The sequence below is a fragment of the Branchiostoma belcheri genome, unplaced genomic scaffold, assembly GCF_001625305.1.
Source record: "Branchiostoma belcheri isolate BF01 breed outbred unplaced genomic scaffold, Haploidv18h27 scaffold61, whole genome shotgun sequence".
NCBI lineage: Eukaryota > Metazoa > Chordata > Leptocardii > Amphioxiformes > Branchiostomatidae > Branchiostoma > Branchiostoma belcheri.
The window spans coordinates 1,002,049-1,024,281 of NW_017804254.1; the positions used below are offsets into that span (position 1 = coordinate 1,002,049).

Sequence of the window (22,233 nt, forward strand, 5' to 3'; positions counted from 1 at the left end):
GACCAACTTTTAGGTAGATGGATAATATTTTTTTGTTTTGGTGAATTTTTTTCTGAATTTTGTGTTTTTGCTTCAGTGTACTTATTCAACATGTTTCCGTCACGCCTGAGATCTAGTGAAAACTAGTTTGTAAACAGCATTGTTTATTTACTATTCATGGAGCCCACCTCTTTAGCCTACATTATACTGTGCAACAGGTATATGGATGTGAGAGTATCACTGGAGACTTTTGATCCGACATTCCCTTGATGTATCTTTCACAGTGTGTTGGCTGCAGAATGTCAAAGCTCGGCATGCATTTACAGTGCAACAGTTATCATGCGACAGTTATCATACAACAGAAGATAGATTTTTTAACTGTAGAAGTCTTACCAAAGGAGCTTTACAGCTCGCAAATGATTTCAGGATAGTTTTCCATGTTCTGTGTTCTACTGTTAAACTCTTGCGTATTTGTTGGGTATTTGTGGGTATCGCGTTATAAAGCAAAACTAGTGTATAACACTCTAAAAGCCGACTCTAAAAGCCGATACTGGTGTATCAGAATTCTCATGTCTTGTTTGAATTTTTAGGAAAAGACAAGGTGTATTACAAGAATACTTTGGATACCACCCTCAGCTTGCTTCAGATCTGTATGATCTCAATATTGTCTTATACATGTAAAAGCAAACAGTGTGGTTGGTACATGTGCTTCAAACATAGGAGAAAGTAAACTAGATTGTAGAGTCTATTTGCTAGTTTTGAAAAAAACTTGAGAAAAAGATCTTAATCAAGGATATGACTCGGAAGAAGCACACATTGTTGTCTGTTAAGTGACCGAAGTAATGTTGTAATTGCCATGCTTGTTAAAAGAAACCAAGGATGCTTCAAGCTATTAGATAGATGGCCATTTAACTATTTTGTCCAAATGTGTGATTAACCTGGTTTTATTTTGGCAGTCATCTTTTCAAGGTGTTAATTACTTCCAAACAGCAATAAGACAAGCAATACATGTTCATTAGGTTGAAAATTGAAGAAAACGTCCATATGATTTGGTGATATAGTAGTTTTGTTTCCGTATATAGCCTCCATTTACTTCTCTGTACCATTATCACTTTTCCATGTTTAAACATTAATACAAAACATGGTCATTAGGATAGTGTGCTTCTGGATAGTATCCTTTCAACAAATTGAACCCCAAATGTCATTTTTATCCCAAGGTATTTTACAAACACTGTCCTATGGAACATTTTTTTGTTCATTTACGCTTTCAAAAACTTACTTGAAATGTAGTAATTATTACTCTTGGTAAATGCATTTTATCCCATATACAGATATTTTACAATGTGATTGTTGAAAGGTACTATAGATGTGAATTTCTAGGGAATATTTACTTTTTTTTTGCTTATTTAATATTTGTATTGTTGAAATCCCTCAATCTTGTTTGTCTCATGGCTAGAAAATCATAAGAACATTCTATTGTATTGGTCAATTATTAAAAATACCCACCATATGTAAGGGTTAGGAGTTTGAGTGATAAAATCTACCCAGGATATGCCTTGTTCACAATGATGTGGGAAGTTGGCATGTAAAGAGTTTTAGGCAGCCCTTTTAAGTTATTCTCTTGTAGACATAAAAGATATTTTATTACATGTTTTCAGGCTGAAACTGTGTTAGTTGAAAACAGCCAGTTGGATATTTGCCAAATTTCTATTGGGGGTTTACTTGTGCTTTTCCTAATGATTGTCCCTGAGTGGTAAAGAAACACACTTCCACTCATTATGTTGAGGAAATAGTATGTACATTAAGGTAACTTGAATTAGGATAGCTATTTCAGTGAAAACCCAATTTTATGAAAAAGGTTTTTTTGAACACGGGTTATCTCTTGTTGTAACAGTGCTTGCATACATGTAGATTAGTTACAGGTAATACAAATAGCAAATGTAGTTATCTTTGAAAATTTATTGTCTGTATTGGGAAATATTTTCAGAGATGGTAGAAAAAACCGACTTTTGACTGAAAATGACATTAAAGACTCCCTACCTCCAAGTTTGTACTACCCGGTAACACAAAAACTGTTCAAATTCTACTGAGTAGTACATGGAATTAGGCAGGTTGTTCCTCTACATGTTGCTTCACATGTGTGAAGTAGTCTGATGTGATATGTCATTGAACTGGTCATCATGGCTGACGATTATTTAAAGAGACAACTTATATCCGCATCCTTTTCTGTCAAGTTCAGGTTTAAAATTTTAAAAAGCACTAATGCTGTATTACTCTCACAAAATGACAAAAGAACAAAAACGCAAATGTAGCTCAACTTATGACAAGTACATGTACTAGGGGTAAACAAGATAGAGAATTGTACCTTTTAATTAATAGGTGATAGCTGACTTTTGTTTTTCTGTGTACAATGTGTGTTTAAGAAAAGGAACAGAAATGACACCCAGACATGAATACATAAAATAGTGTCCACCAGATAACATTGCAGAGTACTGACATCAATGATCTATTGGTACCAGTGCTTAGCAATAATAACATGATACATATTGTTGGGCAGTGTTGTTAGCAGCTAGGCTGTATGTGCTTAACCTGTTAGGGCCATATAGAACCCATTTTGTAGTGTCTACAGTATTCTGAATGTTGAAGAGGTGATAAGATATCTAGCAAGTTTTTACTTGTAATGTCCGGTAACAAATTTCCTGTGTTCAGATGTGATTTTACAGTCATTTGTCCATAGCTTGTATCTGTTACCACTCTATTTTACCCCTATCTTATGAACTGTTTGTTCTCCATTTCCTCATGTCCTGACGTCTCCATTCACGGTGTTGTTATCTCTTCACAGGGTGCCTGAGCTACAGTGAGGTTACTAGTAGTTTGATGGGTGGTTGAAGGGACCCTTGTACAGAGAAATCCCCCGTCCTACCAGCTCAGCAAGATCACACCAAGAGCACAAATGCCTGAAACAATTTCCAATAAGAAATAGCTTGCATTTTGAGTCAGTTGGTAGGGCAGATAAGAAAGAAGCATTTAGTACTTCCGATGGAAGGGAAAAAGATAAGTTCTCCTTGTTTCTGGAGACATTTTTACTGTAGGATGTGTAATTTAACATCAGGTATGTAATCCCCATGGGATGTAGTCAAGTTTTCCAACATCAATTGTAGTGCTGCTTACATGTATCAGGCAGTATATATTTAACGTTAGTAACAGAAATGTTTGTGTATATTTAGCGTTACTATATTTTCCTGGTCTGTAGTTGTAATACAGTTGTAATACAGGGACATAATCTAATTTGTGAGAGATATTAGCTAAGGGATTCCTAGGTGCTGAGTTGAAAGCTTTTAGATGTAAATCCTAATAGATGGGTACATTTTTATCCACTCCAGGCTGACCTATATTGTAATTGAGTGAAATGTCACTTCGTTTGATGAGCTGATATAGTATGGACAAGTTTATACAAGAGTTGTAATTTCGGGATTGCATTTTTCCACTGCTGCCAGGCAGTAGAAAAATGTTGCATTTTTCCTCTTTAATGCTAAATGGCTTTGTTTTTTAAAGACTAACCATATGCTGTTTTAGATCTTGATAATGCTGGGTACTAGCAATATTGAGCTAAAGGTGCATCGTTAGACTATTAACTATTTGCAAGAGACTGCAAATCAAGAGCAAATATGTCTTCTCATCAACTCTAATATTATTTACCATTTCCACTAGTAGGGGAAACTTGATCTCAGTGATAAGTTGTGATGAACCCAGTTTTTGCAAGGTTACGCCATACTTAATTCAGCTACTGTCATTTTAAGAGGTTTTGCATACCAATTGAACCATCGTTGTGCATACACAACTTTTAACACATGTATTCCACAAGTGTTAAGATTTTACCTCTTTTAGTAAGTTATGACTTCAGGAGGTGCATGGTGAACACTCAAAGAAGCTGTAACAAAAGACTTGCACATTGACATACATGTACATGTACCACGGCAGTGGGACTGTTTGTAACCCACACTCCATTTTTAATAACATGTCACGGCATGTTCACTTCACTAGTATGCGGTTAAAGATTTTTTTCCACAGTTTACCGGCCTGGCGACATCAAATGATACAACTGTAGCAACTACTATTACACGGGCCACTTTGCTCTGTTGTATTCAGTATCTGTACGGTTCTTCATACCAAAGCGACTCATGCACTAAGGAGGCATCAGCCAGGGGTTATTGCATTGTCCTGTATAAAACGACTCTGCAATAGCATTGGCCTGTACATCGAACTATAGGGGCACCGGAATAAAGTAGTGTTGTAACGTATTTAGGTTTGGTCTGAAATGGTGTCTGTCCATCAACAGAATGGTAAGTATGTAACATCCAGGCATATACGTGGGGACAGGGTGTCGTTAAACTGAGTAAACATTTCCCTCCTGTGAAGTAAATTAAACCACCTTCTACCGATCGCCATCCGCCATCAATACTTTTCTTTCAGATATGTGTTTTTGTTAACGTTGGACATAAGGGGTTGTAACACGCACTGAATGTGCTGCAATTCCAGCAGTGCGTAGGACGATTTTCACAGGTTGCAGCAATGGTCACCGTCATCAGCATGGTCATTGACACATGTGAAGGTCTGGTACAATATCTGTAGGACTTCTTAGAATAAACAGTATACACCAGAGCTTTAATGTTGTTTGTGTTCTTGAGTGAATCAGTGGGGACCGTTAGTACTGGGGTTTTTACTCTTAATTGCCACGATCAATAGGGCTGGTTGTTGTCTCAGCCCCCGTACTTAGTTATATGAGAACAGAAGATCCATCATAGTACATTCCACGAGGGCACGACAGGAAAAGGCTGTCTGACCTGACGTATTTTGATGGTGTTCAGAGATCCACTCAGTGGCTTGATTGCACAAGCCTTTACCAGGCTTCAGAGGATGGAAAGAGTAGAGTCAGATCGATCCGTCGACAACTATTCCTATGGCGGAGTCTCTGGCATGTTAATCTATTTGACCAATTTCAAATGATAATTCGATGCGGTGCGTGTGTCCAGGCACATGGTCACACCTACGCTACACGAGTCAGTGTGTTCATTCAGTGTGATGCATATGGATTCGAATCGGGTCTGTGTGAGTGGTACTCAAGTGGTGCAGAAACTCACTCTTTCTAGCCCCCTCTGAAGCCTGGTAGAGGCTAGATCGCACGACCATTTACAAAGCGCAGCACTGACCTAGCGTGGGGCCCAGGCTAATTATCAACAAACTTCATAATGGTTAAAAGCCTTGTGGCTGTGTTCTGTACTCTAGCTGCAAATTTGCCCGATGGACTTAAAACTGTTACTTCCTCGTACTAATGCACTCGCCAAAATAATCTATTGGATTTTGAAAGCAAATAATGAAATTTTGTGTCGACGTAAGCGTGTGCACTAACGCAATCTAAGAAACGTTCTCATGGTTTGGTCCATGGTAAAGTCGTTAATATCAAGGTCAAAATGAAAACGGAATAAATTGATACGTGTGACATAAGAGTTAATAGCATGCCTGTCCACCTCGATATGTGCACAAATAAGACATTTTTGAGAGACATCGTGAGTAAACATCATCTGCATGTAACCACTGGACCAACATCCCGCATTATGTATACGGCTGTAAGAGCCGCTAATTACGGGGAGTTTAGACTAAGTACTGCAATCCAACTTCGCTGGGCACCAGCAAGTTAGTAACATGTTTAGACGTCTTTTTCACGTTATGGTCATATTTTGCGTTACCTCATGTATATGATCTTTCAATTACGACTTAAGTACTTTCCAAGCAGAGGTTTCGGGTTATTTTTCGCGTGTTTTTAGACTTTTTTATCGTTTTTTTTTTTGCACTGAAATTTTTTGTGGGTTGCATGAAAAAGAAACCCCGATACAAAAGACTAAAAACACGCGAAAAATAACCCAAACCTCTGCTTGGAGAGTAAGACTATAGAACACGCTAGTCATTTGTGACTACATGATTAGATTTTATTGTGCCCAAATTTACAGATATTTTATTTTTAGCAGCTTTTAAGTAACATTATGTAACATTTTTGCCCCGAAAAATATTTGAAATTGAAAAAAAACGTGGGATTATAATTTACTTTAACTTTTCAAGATATTTGTACAAAAATATCACATATCTTACTTTTATGGATGGCGCCAAAACAGCGCACATGAGGTGAACTCAGTTTTATTTTGGCACCACCACAAACTACTAGAATTTGAACAAACATGGCCAACAGTCGTATAGTGTAACATTTGGGCACCTCAAATTCCAGAATACCAATGAAATAGGCGTGATTCAACGTATTTACTTTGAAAAGACATAACCAGAAAACTTACTTCGTAATGTTACATAATGCGGCTTTAAATACTTTGAACCATGGACAAATATGGCAATTGCATATTTCTATCCGCGTAACAGAAAGGAAACAAGCCTTTTTAAATGAATATTAATATTTTCTTTCCTTCCGATGCCCGAAACCATGACGTGACTCAACACAGATTATCATATTCATGTGGCCCTGTTGGTCACAATTATACAAACCTGGCGGTCGTGTTGTCGTCTTTCTCCCTCCACATCTGCCTGCAATCGTACCACGTCCTGCACGTGCACAATATCCATCATGAAGACCGCCCTGTTCCCCGTACTGCTGCTGGTGTCTCTGCTACTTTGTACAACGTTTCCAGCGACTCTTGGATCGACTGCGATCGGTGAGTAAAAAGTAGCGATGCCCTGATGGAGGGCCCCCTGGTACATGGTGAAGCATGCATATATATGGTCAAGTCCCTACGCAGTATTAAAACCCCCATGTCATGTATGAGGGTGTTGTACGCAAATTCTTTCCCGAAGGCTAAGTTACAAGTATCAAGAACACTGGTTCTTCTTTTCTTTCTTTTGAGGGTCCCACCTTCAACAGGGTGATGGTTCTGTTATATAGCTATAAAAGTATAATACATGTAGGTGCTTTGCTTAAAAGGGTCGAGTAGGTTGTCAGATCCTGTCCTTAAAGGCCTCCAATGATGGAGAGAGAGAGTAGTCTCTTCAGTGAGACTATTCCAGTCAAAAATCGTTCGCGGGAAGAAGGAATGCTGGTTATATATGGTTGAAGATAGCGTTGAGAATATTATGTCGAACAAGTGGTTTCAAGTAGATGTGGACTTGATGTCTGTGACTCTATCCTATGGAAGCAAAGGAAGTCGAAACGTTTCCTATATACCGTTAGCTCTCTTGTAATTTTTTTAAAAATATAAATTGACTACCCCTCCTTCTAGCGCTAAATTCTAAAATTTACTGCGATGTGTCACTATATGCTCTGGCCTCCTTGTATTTTACATCGTCCTAAATTGCGCATAAAACAACAAAATGCCTGGGAACTGCCATGAACGATATTTGGGGCTGTCTGTCATCCGTCCGTGCCTCACTCACAATAATGCGGTGAACCACGTGTGAACTCTTCATTAGCCTGATGTACACGGAGATAGCACTGATAGAGAGTGGGTAAGCTAATTTACAGAATCGGCGCATTCTGTGTGTTTTCTTCTGGCGTTTTGTACGTGTATAGGTCTATCTGTAACGGTATGTGTTAATCTCATTAGGACAGAGCAAAAGACACCAATGGAAAGACGTTCAAAACGGAACTAAACACGTGCAAAACTCCGCAAAAACGCGCGCAACACGAGCCAAACCCAAATATCTGCTTGGAGATCATATCTGCTAGCTTCCGAATGGTTGGGAATTCTGTTGACTCATTAAATATTCAGAGGATGCAGTGGGTCTTGTTTCTGACACAGAAATGATCTTTATGGATGACCATTTGGTAGGATACACGTGTACGTCTGATAAAATTATATATATGTCAGCAAGAGAGCTCCAGAAGATCCATAAGCTAACATGGACCCTGTGACATGGACCCATTGTCTGGAACAGTCTACCACCAGACATACGCATGGCCCCAACTCTAAGAAGAATCAGACATGACCAAAACGAACAGACAAGAACCATATACCAGCTCTCACTCTCAAGTATGGATTTTGTATCATGTACAGTGTTGCGTAAAATATGTGTACAGATTTACTATATGATTTAAAATGATGTGAACTTTATCTTTGTTTATGTATTTTGTCTGACCCTTACCTCTTCCCTCATGATCTCATTGAAAAGCGGCCTGTAGGCTTACTTGAGTTTCTCATGAGTAAAGAATGGTTCAAGAAGAAATAAAGTGATAAGCGACTAGACTTGAAACCTTATTTGATAGAGCAATATGGCAGGAGTAACTCCTGAATTGTGTTGCAATGTACATCAGTCTAAAATTCAGCATCATCAGATTACAATAAAATGCAGAAGTCATCCTTAAAATATTGTACACATAATGATAATGTAGTGACATAATATACATTTAAAAAGACCTGTAAACATGAACACGTCTATCGCTTCCACAGGTGTGATTCTGGACGACTCCGCCCAGATCGACGACGAAGCTCTCGCGAGACTGTTCGCGAGAGTTGACGTGCCGGATGACGGTAACGTCACAGAGGAGGAACTCCGGCCGGTGGTGGCCCGCATCTCCGGGGACGATCCGTCAGCAGCCATCTGGCAGGGTAATTATCGGAACTCCCCTGAATTAGGATGATGGATATGAGCATACAAACTTAGTGCAGCCGCCCAATGATGATGATGACAAATTGGAGCATACCAGACCATATTCTTTCACCCATTTTTCATCTATGCCCAACATCTTCTTGGCGTATACCCTATACAGCATCATAGGAAGTTCAACTTCATCTATTATTGTCTCCTAATAGAATTATTTTTCTACCAAAATGAATTTCTCAACGGTGTGCTCTGTGCAGGTGATATGTGGACATGTACTCTGCTAACCATGATTAGCACCACAGCCACTTAGCAACGCCTCCTTTCAGCCTCAACGAATATTGCAATGAAGAAGAACACGATAAACGGGGCTTGATATATTTTTACTTGTCCTGGAGAAGATACAGTAACATACAGCTTTCATATACTAGTATATTAGCTTGCTATTAATTGTCGATACCAATAAGCTGTGGAAATTGTTAACATTTCATCGGGATCATCATAAAATAATATTTTTTGTGCATTATTTGACTAGATAAAGTAACTGGTGAATCGTTGTTCTTTCAGGATGTCGGCTGGTAGAGGAAGGCGTCTTGGCTCTCCTCAGCGCGACGGGATGCCGGTCATTATTGGTGATCAATAGTGTGAGCGCCACCTTGCGGATTCCCCATGTCGCCACACCCGTCAGGTCCTGTCCGGTGGGAGTGATGCCCGGTCATGAGAACAGCGCGGTTCCGTACACGTTCAACATGTGGCCCCGCCCAGAGGTGCACGCGCAGGCGCTGAGAGACATGCTCAACACCTTAACTTGGACCATGGTCACGTTTCTGTACGACCATGATGACGGTTAGCGGTTTCTATATTGTCTCGTATTTTCTATAGTAAACATGTAAAATTCAAACGCTATATTAATATATAAATAATCATTGGAACATATTGGTGACTATTGGAACATCCTCTTTTCTATGGATATTGGACTACTATCAGAAAATCTTCTTTTGTCAATGACCTGGACCAGACGTCTGTCACCATGGTAACTGATGCTGGAGATGTTCGCAGGCTGAATACCTAGCTGTCCCCATGATTCATATAAGTAAACGCTGGGGACAGAGGATTAACAAATGCAGTTGTGCGTGGAAGTAGTGTTAAATCTGCTGTTTTTCTGCCTGCAGGCCTAAATGTGATGAAGCACCTGTTGGAACTGTTAGCTGCGGACGGTAAGCCGCTGAAGGCCGTGTTCCTGAAGATCCAGTGGGAGACGGAGGAGGACCTGGGCCGAACGACTGACGAGCGTGTACGGAACCTTCTGGAACAGGGCATCAAACCCGAGTCCTTCATCGTGTACGGCCGGTCTGCTCTGGCAAGAACCATCCTGCAAAAGGTGACTACGGTGGCCCACAAGTACACACTTGCGTCCTTTGACACGCTGACGACGCAGGTGTGTACTTGTGGGCCACTGTAGGTGACGGCTACTACGTCGCTCCCTGTCTCTAACACCTCTACTCAGTAACCAGATTACATTTCAAAACTCACATATCTCCAAGTAGATTTCTGGGATTCGTGTGCAGGGGGACTCTGTAGCCTCAATTATGGTAACTCGGGTATTCTAGACCAATCGTCTCCACAAAGGAATCTACTTGGAGATTATCACATGTAATACAATGCCTGATTTCATCAATAACATTAACAGTGAAACATTCACATCAAGCAGGCAACCTAGCCTCTCTTTCAAGGTGTACTGTAGTTACATGTCATAGCTTCACTTGTGCCTGTCAAATAAGGCAAAGTGAAAAACAAATGGGAAAGCGAACTGAAATCTTCTGTCTGATGTTGTATGTAATGCTGTATGTTCCAGGCGGACAAGTACAGTTTACTGACAAGAGAAACTCAGTGGATCATTCTACAGGAGGTAACGTTGCTCTTAATTTCACCATGCTTTGCGTCCCTATTTTTAGCATAGGCTACCTTTCACAAATCAAACTTGGATTCTTTCCATACAGGTAGCATTATAGACCGTTACAGTTTTCTTACAATTACGTATACAACTTTGACAATATAGGGTTATAAATGAGCAGCGAAACATTTCACTGCAGGATTCTTCTCAATTTAGGATGCCAAGAAATAGGGCACCTACGTATAACGTCGACGTTTGCAACAGAAGTGACACATATGTGTTGAGTACATTTGCAGGTATTGATAGTTGAATATTTTCCTGTCGGTGCCTACAGGAGTCCGTCACGGTGCCAGACAATCTGATCGCCACCGGGATTGTGACGTTCTTCAGACTGGCGTTCTCTAGAGTTACATACTCACCCAACTCTCAGGTATGGTGTGGGGAGGGCTTAACCTTTATAGCAATCTTCTCTATTGATTTAAGGGTCTATCTGCATGTTTAGATATGCATAAAATATGCGAAAACATATTGTTTTTGCTCAGTTTCTTTCTCTTCTTCTGGACCAGACGTCTGTCACCATGGTAACTGGTGCTGTAGCAGACACCCTTTGGTGGCTGGGTTACATTATGTAGTAGAACATACTAGTAGTTGGATAGACTGCTCACCATACATATGCGTATTTGACTTTCAGTAAGAATAACCCGTGCAGTATTTTGTTATGTTACACCAGGTGAAGGTAACCATTATGCATTTGCTTTGCTTTGCAGACATTACCTTTCTAGTTACCAGGTTGAAATCAATGTAAATCTCCGACTGTGCACTGCCGATTGACCACTTGTCTGTTGCAGGTGCATGGGCTGTTCATGCAGGACGCCGTGTCCTTGCTGCGTGAGTCGGTGTCAGAAGCGCACGCCTCCGTAGCCTGGGCCCCCTCCTCCCCGGCCTCCTGCGGGTTCGGCCCGAACAAGGTGCTGAACGAGGACAGGAAACTCACCAGCATCCTCGCCCAGGTACGTTTGATCTCTGTTGGAAAAAAATTCAAATGTTCTTCAACTAAAAATATTGACTCGGAATTTTCGACTCATTCGGTCTTCTTCAGTTATCTGACCCAAGCCACGTGACTTAATGTGCGTATGGCGTCAGCAAAGGGTCAAAGTTTGCAAGGACGGGGGGCGGTACCGACTTCCAACAAACTTTGACCCTTGGCTGACGTCACACGTGCAATGTTTTAGATGGAGAACAGTTTATTTTTTCCATATGTAAGTTACCATGTTAACTTAGAACTTTCATGCTCATTTTATATCGGAGTTGTGTTCTTTCTTTGAAATTTCATTTCCTGTTCAACGTCTATATTTTCTTTTCTAATTACCATTTTCCATAGAGCAACACCGTGGGTCTATCCGGTCAGATCCAGTTTGACGATGCGGGGTGGAACAACTCGTCCAGATGGGAAATCATCAACGTGGAGTTCATGGCCAAGAACGGGACAGAGGCGCACCAGGTCAGTCCATGGTCACCATGTAGGCATTGTCAAGTCTAGGGCTCTTGGCATATTTACGATACAAAGGCCTTTATGCATGGGGCTAAGAGACTAAAACGTTTCTCTTCTTCACAAGTTCCGAAGAGAACCCCACTTTCTGTCTACGCACAGATAACACAACAAGGTATAGGGTAGTGCGCACCGACACGAACAAGCTAGGTGTGGAAGCACGAATGACCGGGGGAAGGGAGACGGGATGGGGGAATGGGATTAATTAGAGGGGGAGTGGCTACAGTACCATCTGTGCGCCGACAGAAAGTGGAAATTATATACTGTGTCTTTTTTAACGTACAGACATGTCTATTGAATTATTAGCATTGCATCCAAACCTATTATAGCTTGCGAGTCTCTTTTTTTATTCCAATATGTACTCACAAGACGTGGTGACGACACACAAGTGTTAAACAGTATCTATGAGAATTAATGTCACGAAATTTGACATCTTACAACTATGCAATACTTTTGAACTGTACTTCTCCAGATCGGGAGCTGGGACGCTGAGGGCGGGCTCCAGCTGAAGGAGCCGCTGTTCACCCGGCATGCCATCACGGACAGGCTGCTCAGGGTGTCCGTGGTCGTGGTGAGACCGTCTTGTCTTTCACGACCTGGTCCACGCATTGATAATCACTCGTAGTTCAAAATGAGTCTGGTGATCAATACATCATATCACAATGTCACATGCCACATATGTCCCAATAGACCACTACAAAAATACATGAAATTAAAAAAAGAATGATTATGTTGACCGAAGGAAAACATATTGTTTTTGCTCTGTTTCCTTTTCTTCTTCTCCAAACCAATAAGGTCAATGACCTGAACCAGATGTCTGTTACCATGGTAACTAGTGTTGGGTTACATCATGTTGCAGTTTTATAGCAGGAGAGATCTACATGTGTGTATATGAATGTGTTTGAGACCATATGCAAATATGCAAAAAAGACCACATGCAAAAGTATTACCTTTATATCAGACGTACATTTTCCTCCCCAGGAAGAGCCGTTCGTCATGAAACGTCAGACTCCGTCCGGCCCGGTGTTTTATGGCTTCTGTATCGACATCCTGGACCAGATGGCTAAAGAGCACAAGTTCCGCTATGACATCTACGAAACTCCGGACAGGAAGTTCGGCATACAGCTCGAAAACGGCAGCTGGAACGGAGTCATAGGGCAGGTGCTGTCTAGGGTAAGCTCTCCCTTGAACAACATCTCTCGGTAGTGTGTCTACATGCGCCGTCTTGCGGTTTTGCCAACGACTGTCGAATTTTCATCAGCACAAAATGCGAAAAGGATGAAACGGCAGCAACAGTTTTTACACAAACTATACGGAGCGGGATTAGTTTCAAAAATTCACGCTGCGTAAATTGCTTTGAAGGCCAATATTTCCTCTTAGACCTTTTCCGCAAACCGCACTTAAAGTTTGAAATAACGTAACAAGTTTTCAATATGTGACCTTTCTTTCATTCAGCACGCAGACATCGCCGCGACCGACCTGGTCATCTCCGCCGCGCGGGAGGAAGTGGTGGACTTCACCAAGCCGTACCTGGACTACGGCGTGCGGCTGATCCTGAGGAAGCCGGCGGATAAGGAGCAGAACTGGTGGGGCTTCCTGGCGCCGCTGGACGGCACGGTGTGGTGGTCCATCCTCGGGGCCGTGTTCGGCGTCTCCGTGCTGCTGTACCTGCTCCACAGGTAGGGGGCGTGACGCCACAGCTTTCAAATGTTGATTTTGAGCTTCGGCCATGTTGGTGGAATGGATGGATCCGTGATGGCCACTGATCATTCGGCGTGTACACTCTATGATTAGTAGCTTATTTGGTTCTTTTGGTATCCCTTTTTAGTACCAAACATTATTGTTTTTCAAAAGCGTGTCAAAGCGTGCTAGCATTTACATGGGGTATGGACTGCCACTGGTAGAAAAGCCTATCCCATTTTATCGCCTGGAGTTTCACCATTCACCAACAAAAAATGCAATGCATGGATACTACTATCGGTCAGACATGTACTACAGGAGCAGTGTGCATGGATGCATTAGCTATAGTAGCTTTAATAATGATTATAGGTAGAGGAAATGATTGTTTACCTTTTAGAAAATATCTCACCCAATTGCATACCTAATTATATCTTTGTCAAGACAAACAGGAGTTATTTCTGTGTACATGGTGCCAATACATTCCTAACCATGCATCCATGTTCTGATCAGGTACAGCCCGTACGGCTCCTACAAGCAGCATCACGGACCAGATAAGCACCATTCTGACCTGAAGGAGACAGTCTGGTTCATCGTAGGATCACTCATGCAACAAGGTACTGTTATAGTTACTGTGGTAATATAACAGAAAGAAAATGATCGTGGTCAGTGGCGCCACCTGGAGTATCGATACGGTACTACAGTATGTGTGAAGTCGTGTAGACTTTGAGGAACTGCAGCTTCAAGCATTACTACAGGAACAATGCTTAGCTTCTCTGGCCAGAACGTGTTGGCTGCAGGGCTTTCTGTGTATAAAATTAATCGCCAGGATCTTAGACCCTGTCCCCAAAACATCATGTCTTCACTTTAGATTTGATTATAGAACGTTCGTCTTATCAAATAATTTGCCCTTCCTATAGGTGGCGAACCTATCCAAAACTTCATCTCAGGCCGCATCCTGAGCACGTTCTGGTGGTTCTTCGTGCTCATCATCATCGCCACCTACACGGCCAACTTGGCGGCCTTCCTCACCGTGTCCCGCATGGACATCCCGGTCCGCTCCGTACAGGACCTGGCTCAGCAGGTCAAGATCAAGTACGGCACGGTCAGGGACAGCAACCTGCAGTCGTTCTTCAGGTAACGATGCATTGTTGTTGTGTCCCAAACCGTGCCTGTCCCAAACCGTGCCTGGGCGAGCACAGAACGAGACACAGCCTGACTGTCCCGAACCATGCCCCGGAAGTGCTGTCAATCGTAGTGACTGGCGGTACCAGGCACAGTTTGGGACAAGGCCATCGCGTGTCCCGAACTGTGGTCAGTCCCTAGGCACGGTTTGGGACACGCACTGTGCTATGCCATGTTGTGCTGTGCCATGTGATGTTATATATGCTGCGTTGCGTAGGGTTGTAGTACGTTGTGCGCATGGGCTATGTTGTGCTGTGTTGACTTTGATTGTGTTGTGCTATGTTGACATTGTGCTGTGCTGTGTTGTTATGTCGTGCTGCGTTGCATTACTTGCCATTACTGTTGAGTTGCGTTGTTGGTTACGTTCCTTTTTGTTGTGTTGACGTTGTGCAGAAGTTTAAACGTATAGATGTTGTGTAGTGTATTACGTGTCATATCAGGTCCCGGTCGCACGAGGGCGGCATGTACGAGCGTATGTGGAACTTCATGGTGGGATCGGAGCCCTCTGCCTTCGTGGATAGCACAGTGGAGGGGCTGGAGAGGGTCCAGAATGAGGACTACGCCTTCCTGTGGGACACGGCCGTGCTGGAGTACGAGAAGAACCGGAATTGTGAGCTGATTATTGTGGGAGATCCGTTCTACAAGGGCGGCTACGGCTTCGCTATGCCACGTGGTGCCCCCTACAGGGACGACCTGTCCATGACGTAAGTATGACGTCATCAATGCGGTGCACAGGCATGCCAACGTTCCCAGGGGACGGGGTATTACGTCATCAAAGATGGCGTACAGGCATGCAATCGTTCCCAGGGGATGATGGAATTACGTCATCAATGATAGCGTACAGACATGTAATCGTTCCCAGGGGACGGAGGAATTACGTCATCAATAATGGCACACAGACATGCGAACGTTCCCAGGGGACATATACATCGACGTCATTTTATATGTCAGCAGACATGCAGACGTTCCCTGGGGTAGAAATTTAACGTGATTCCTTGTACCCTGCATATCAAAGTAACCAGTAGGAAAAGTACTTTCTCTCTTTGATGGTTTCGTTTCTTTTAACATGAACCAAGCATACAGTAAAGCTCAAATAAATTTTCTAAATGGGGAATAATGATATCACTCCTTTTTTCAGTATTATCCATATACAATTGCAACAGTTGCGTTGTTTTCTCATACCTTGATATTTTATTTAAATCATGCTATTAAACTTATACATTCAACTATAAAGTAAACAAATCGACCTTTCCAGACTGCAAGCATCTGTGGGTTCAACACCTTCAATTCAGTTGCTCAGTTGCCTACAGCGATGTTTTTTTTTTATTGTTGAAGGTCCATGTGCCTTTGGTGCTTCGTCGTTTTCGATCACACACTCTTAGTCTTAGGATCTACAGACATGTGCGTTATCAGAAGAACTTTATTGCACGACAATATTGTACCTGGTGTTATCTGTGTGACCTTCTGTTCTCATACCCAGGATCCTGCGGATGCAGGGCAGTGGTCACATAGAGAAGCTCCAGACAAAATGGTGGACCACCAACAGCACGTGCTCAGACGAGGAGGCCACCGTGGTGGAGACTACAAAGGTATGAACTGTTGTACAAAACCCTACCTATCCAGCTCTAACGTTATGCCTGAATGGGTTATAAGCTAAGGGTTTGGATCAGGCACAGTTGGCATAGTCCTGGTGTGTTCAGAACCGCGCCTAGGGCAAAGTCATGTTCTTGGATACGCGAGGTTATCCAGAACCGTGCCTGATCCAAACCCTTATAACCCATTCAGGCATAGAGCTAGATAGGCATGGTTCTGGATAGAACATGGACATATCTTTTCCTCTCTAGGTTCTTCTCAACGACTGGACGTGTACTTAGTCCAAAATGGGCAAGTTCTATATACACCATATGGCTAGTCCTTGTCGTGTTGACAAGCATTGATACTCCTATATAAAGAAATTGAGGCTTGTAACAGTAACTGTTACAAATGGCTAAGTAGCTGTATGCATCTTTAGAACGAAAACATTGGGATGTATTTTTCACACGCGGCACTATATTACAAGCAGCACTATATTATGTCCCCTGCAGGTGGAGTTTGTGGGGATGGCGGGCGTGTTTGCTGTACTGTTGATGGGGTGTGCCCTGTCCATCATCGCGCTACTGCTGGAGCTGGCCTGGCACGTCTTCACCACAACTACCAAACCCCGCGACACCCAGGACAGACGCAGTCCGGCAGAAATCCCGCCACCACAGCTGCCGAACGGGGACCTCTTCGTCTGAGCACGGAGGGCACCAGGTAGCATCAACAGCAGGCTTTTACGGTGGGGGCGTGTGGCTTTTCAAGAGTTAGTGGCTTCTACTGTGCTATCCACGAAGGCAGAAAGTACGATCAACACTTTAAAACCTAGTGAAGTTTGAGCCGCTTTAAAACCGTAAGAGTTAGTGGCTTACCAAAAAAAAAGCAGCCAGCAGTTTGAAGTTGTTAATACTGTATGGCTATGTGCAGTTTTTCTGATTGTAGGCCTTGCTTTTTATGCTGTAACCGGCTACACATTTACCGTATAGGCCTGTTCATCGAGGCTATTCATTGGGGCTTCAAATACTCCCAGTGTTAATGTAAGACTAGCGCAGATTTGTAAATCTACAGGTTTTCTGTCATCCTGTGCTTAATCTGTGATACACCCTCTCATCGCTTCTACAAAACCCGGTCTGTTGTATCAGTGCTTGATCACTGAATGGCGTAGAATTATTCCCCTGCTTTAATTCAGTCACTTCAACGGAATGTGTTAGCTTGTAGAATTTAGGTCAACCGCAGAATGGCTCTCCAGATCTCCTTGGGAAGCCCGGCAGGACGAATACATTCTGATCTCTTAGCTGATGTTCCGCCTGGTATCTGTCCTTGGTGCTGAAGTACACATCTCATTCTAATCCACTCAATTCGTGTTGCAACTGCTTGTCTCACCAGATATAAGTGTACGTTTGTACAGATAAATTCACATACATGTATTTGGTATATCACATAGCTGTGTATACAGTAACATAAGGCTAGAAGGGTCTATTTATAAGATTGTATTACATTTTGTATTCTGTAATTGGAACTAGATAAAAGTATATAACGCAAGAATTCCGCAACTTATTGAAAGCGGGTAAGAAACATCTGGATGTTTGATGTGATATATATTTACTATGCCTGCTAAAAGAGAAATTACGTATAGGCGTGGAACGGTATCTTTTATAATAAGGGTAAAGAGTACATTAAAACCGTTACCACAGAATATCTTTATCTGTGAAATAAGAAAATTGAATAAAACATTTCAAACGTCGTTTAGTGTGGCTGGTTGTGTTCATTGCTTCTTGAATCTTTTACTTGATGAAAAAGATACCCTGTCCCCCCTCTGGATGTTTGAGATGGGCTGATCTTGACGTAAACGTGGCCCAAACCTAGTTCACAGCGCCAGATGACGTCAAAGGTTCAAGGCTGTGGGGCCGCAGGGTCTGAGCGGGAGGGGCGGAAAGTAACGGAATATTCACAGAAAAAAAAGGCAAAATAGCGCGCCTGTGTTGTTTTGCTAAATCGTACCAAATTGTGTACAACAATGGTAACACGAAGAGTGAACACAATAACGACACAGGTACGTATGAAAAATGATAATGCCATGTTAAAGGTCAAACATTGCCACAAGGGTAAACTTAGTAGGTGAGTATCTGACTGTAAAATGCTAAAATCCCCGTTCGGCTTATTTGACGTGATCTTAAAAACAAAGCGAACGAGAACGGAACAAACGTTTTTTTTTTTCTTCAGCTGAAATGTCTACAGTGTATCATGTTGCGGTGAACACGACAGAATCCCCTTACGAAGTAATCGCGGCATCGACCTAGTTGTCTCCTCAACTGCATCGCCTTACGCACGATCGCGCGGTGCAACGGCCTTTTGTATTTATTATATTTCACTGACGCATTTTCCTTCTCTACAGATGTCGAATATCCGGTGGAAAATCACTGTTTTATTGACATTTCGAGATGGAACAAGTAGTAATAAAAGGGGACGGCGATTAATTTTTACAGGGGAAATTTGCCATCCTTGTCTGGGAGCAATTCGTCAATATTTGACTAATTGGTCTCAAAGCGATTCACCTGTATGTGCCGTGTGAGCACTCATAAACCCAGGGGTAGTCGCAAAACTTCTTCTTCTTCTTCCAAGTGATATTCCAGGAAAGCTAAGCAATGCCGCTGATATGATCACAAGGTTTAAGTGGCTCAGAATGGGTCCATGTTATGCTTAAAGATTTATATGAATATTTTGTGGGATACTATAAGGGTAGTCATTTATAAATTTACTATATTCATAGTTATAGCTTTCCACATGTGGCTTATACAGCGAAACAAATGAAATTTCGTCTACACACGTGCACGCGGCAGGGGGCTCGTTTGAAACACCCCCTTCTCCCATCGCTATAATGAAGACCTCGTTGCTGGGTAATCCAACTGGCGGCCTGCCACGTCTGACGTCACGCTGACGTCATCAGGCCACCGAATCTGTCAATCTCGCCAACAGGCCCTCAGAGAGTCGGCCGTTCACTGCACAACGGTGCGCTAAATATCGACTCCTCAGCTCCGAATCAGCCGGAGCCGACATGGCCGCGGCCAGAATTAGAAACCTTGTCAAAAGAGATGATGCACGTCGAGGCGGTCAGGGCTCTTTTGACGTAATCTGTCATGACGTCAATTCCATCCTAATTGCTCATTATTTATGCAAATGACTAAGGGAACATACAATGTTCATGACGAAAATAAATAAAAAAACGACTTACATCACAATAAATGGCTTGTGACGTCTTACGTTTGAATTGCAGCTCTGCCTCTGTATTTTATCCTCGCTGTTTTCTTGAGTTGATTCAGAGAAGAGGGTGAAGAAACTAGGGCACCAGCAGGTGGTAAGTCCATGGAATCTGTAACATGGATGGAATTCAGATGTGAGAGAAGCTCAAACATTCGGATAATGCCGATTTACGCACGCGATTTAGACTGTGTAGTTAATACACTAGTACAACACTGTTCATTTGGAAAGACATCACAATTTGGAGTCTAGTCTCTAACCACATGCAGTATAATAGAATTCAAGATTCCAATAACAAAATACGAGCAAATCGATTGTAGCCCCAGTGCCAAGTCAGAAAATAAGACCTTGAACTTCAACCATGATTTTCTCATTAAAAGAACCAGTTTTATAGTTGAACGTTATGCGCTATCAGTACTTTTGCCGCTGTAGGTGAACTGGGAAACAGTTATTACTCGTAAAGTGAATGACAATCCAAAATTCCTTGGTTGTAATATTATCCGTCGATTTATCTGTTTATTGGTTTGACTGGCGTACGTGCAGCCAAGGCTACCAAACTAGCCACGGGCTATTATATCATAGATCGTTAGAACGTTCTTGTTTGATCAATATCTTGACGTTTATACGTTTCGCAAATGTTTTCACGATGGCTTTGTGTCAGACTGAAGATTCTAATCGCCTGGAGAAAAGGGATTATGTCACTTCTCTCCTCCACGGGGTTTCAATCATTCTCCAAGTGCGTCAGGTCTAGCCGTTAGGCCTATAGGCCGGGCTGGGTCTTTACAGCTAAACACTGTTACTCGCACCCAACATTCGATATCCACCAAAAACGCGTGCGTCAACCCAAAGTTTAAACACGGTTTAGAGTTTCTGTTGATTTCGTCATCTGGGGCGTCAGTGCAGAAGCTCGGAAATGGTACTTAACGGTTTGTTACGACAGAGGCGCCCGGCCTCCTCCTAACCTACGTAACGTAACGTCCTGACGTAATCCGGGGAGACGCTATTTGTTGTTATTTGTCTTGCCCGTTTCTTGGCACGTTCGGCGCACCATCCGTGTGATTACGTTTGTTTTGCACATCGATGATGTATTCCTGTCAATAATGGGAAACCGTTTGGTAAACATTTGGATACAACAACAAAGGAGACATGATATTTTTTAAAAATCTAAATATCAGATTTCAATATGATTTGTTAAAATCATTATTATGAACTTCGCCATAGTAATCATTACATCATCTGTCACCATTCATCAAATGTAGTTGAACATGATTCTATCTGATTATGGGTAATGATAAAAGTCTATATTAGATATAAGATATACATTGTATTACCTATACAATTGCCTTTCATTCATGTGTTAATTCTAACCAGTTTATCATTTACATGAAGCAGTAAGGCATATATTGTGCACTTGTCAATATAAAACCGGGGGTGGGGCGCTTGGTTGAATTCGTCAAATTTCCATCATTGGGCTGGGGCAAGTTGCTACGTCTCCTTTAAATTTTGACGCTGACAGTGGTCGGCTGAAATTCTTCCCCCCACCAGTCGACATTATAGTTACCTCCAGTCGTTGTTTACATGTAGATATGATAGAACTTTACACAGAGACAAAGATTTGCCAGGAGACGTATCCAGCCACAGAATGTGTAAGCTCGAGGCCGCGGTCGTCCTTTGGCCGGCTCATTCCTTTTCACCCCATTTTGGCTAGTTCTGTAAGTGATAAAATGAGTGTTCTCGTGTATCTGTAAATGCATATACATGCCCGTAGACAGGATTTTGCTTTGAAGGGTCCTTACTGAATGAGTTACCAGCGAGCGCCGGCGTGAGTTTCCTTAGTAGGGGGGTCCGGGGGGCATGCTCAACCGTAAAATTTTAAAAATTGAACCCTCTGAAATGACATTTCCTGCGTTTCTAAGAGGATCTTAAAGGGAAAATCATAGATCACTTTTTATTCAATGACAAAGTAAGCAGTTTTTCTAGGATTCCAACCCCACCGGTAATACAAATAAGCCTACCATTTAAAGAAAAATCTTGGACCTTTAGATAAAAAGTGGACCTTTGAGCCTTGTGTGTGTATGTGTGTGTGGGTTCTTCCGGACCCCCCCCTGGCTACGGGTATGATATACTAGATAATTCTGTCTCAGGATACCGTGAAGCACGGGGGTGGGGAGGGCCGGGGGTTGAGGAATCCTTGCTCCTCTCGCGGCGATCGATTCCCGCCCGTTTTAATCACCCTCCTCCCCAGCAGGAGTCCATCACGTGATGGCGGCGTGATGTCAGGCGCGCCTACAGATCCATCACGCGGGGAACCACGTAATGTGCTGCGCGCCGCCTGCCTGACGTAAAGTGGACGACGCCATTAGGGCCTCCACAGTTAGGAAGGTCACGGGATTTGAACCACTGACGTGGTTTTCCTGGGAAACCGCACGGAATATAAGAAGTCGTGCCAGGATTTTTCTTCCCCAAAGCGATCACAAGATCGCGGAAAATCGCTCCACACGCACACCACATTCGTAATGGC

At 42.5% G+C, this 22,233-nt stretch overlaps 1 protein-coding gene across 1 annotated transcript; it reads left to right on the forward strand.

Moving 5' to 3' along the window:
- Positions 1 to 6,573: 6,573 nt before the first annotated feature.
- LOC109482871 (glutamate receptor ionotropic, delta-1-like) lies at positions 6,574 to 18,189 on the forward strand. The gene is made up of 16 exons (XM_019785727.1): positions 6,574 to 6,695; positions 8,424 to 8,582; positions 9,142 to 9,420; positions 9,747 to 9,955; positions 10,430 to 10,483; positions 10,803 to 10,898; positions 11,317 to 11,478; positions 11,850 to 11,969; positions 12,490 to 12,588; positions 12,999 to 13,190; positions 13,473 to 13,696; positions 14,208 to 14,311; positions 14,615 to 14,831; positions 15,320 to 15,583; positions 16,360 to 16,468; positions 16,964 to 18,189. Exons 1-16 carry the CDS (start codon positions 6,608 to 6,610, stop codon positions 17,153 to 17,155), a joined length of 2,568 nt encoding a protein of 855 aa, XP_019641286.1. The 5' UTR covers positions 6,574 to 6,607; the 3' UTR covers positions 17,156 to 18,189.
- The last annotated feature ends 4,044 nt before the right edge of the window (positions 18,190 to 22,233 follow it).

Bases quoted from the DNA above. Each gene is read 5' to 3' on its own strand.
- LOC109482871 (XM_019785727.1), top strand. From the start codon at position 6,608: ATGAAGACCGCCCTGTTCCCCGTACTGCTGCTGGTGTCTCTGCTACTT. The intron at 9,421-9,746 runs GTTAGCGGTTTC...TTCTGCCTGCAG, and splicing joins TCTGTACGACCATGATGACG to GCCTAAATGTGATGAAGCAC. The intron at 11,479-11,849 runs GTACGTTTGATC...CATTTTCCATAG, and splicing joins TCACCAGCATCCTCGCCCAG to AGCAACACCGTGGGTCTATC.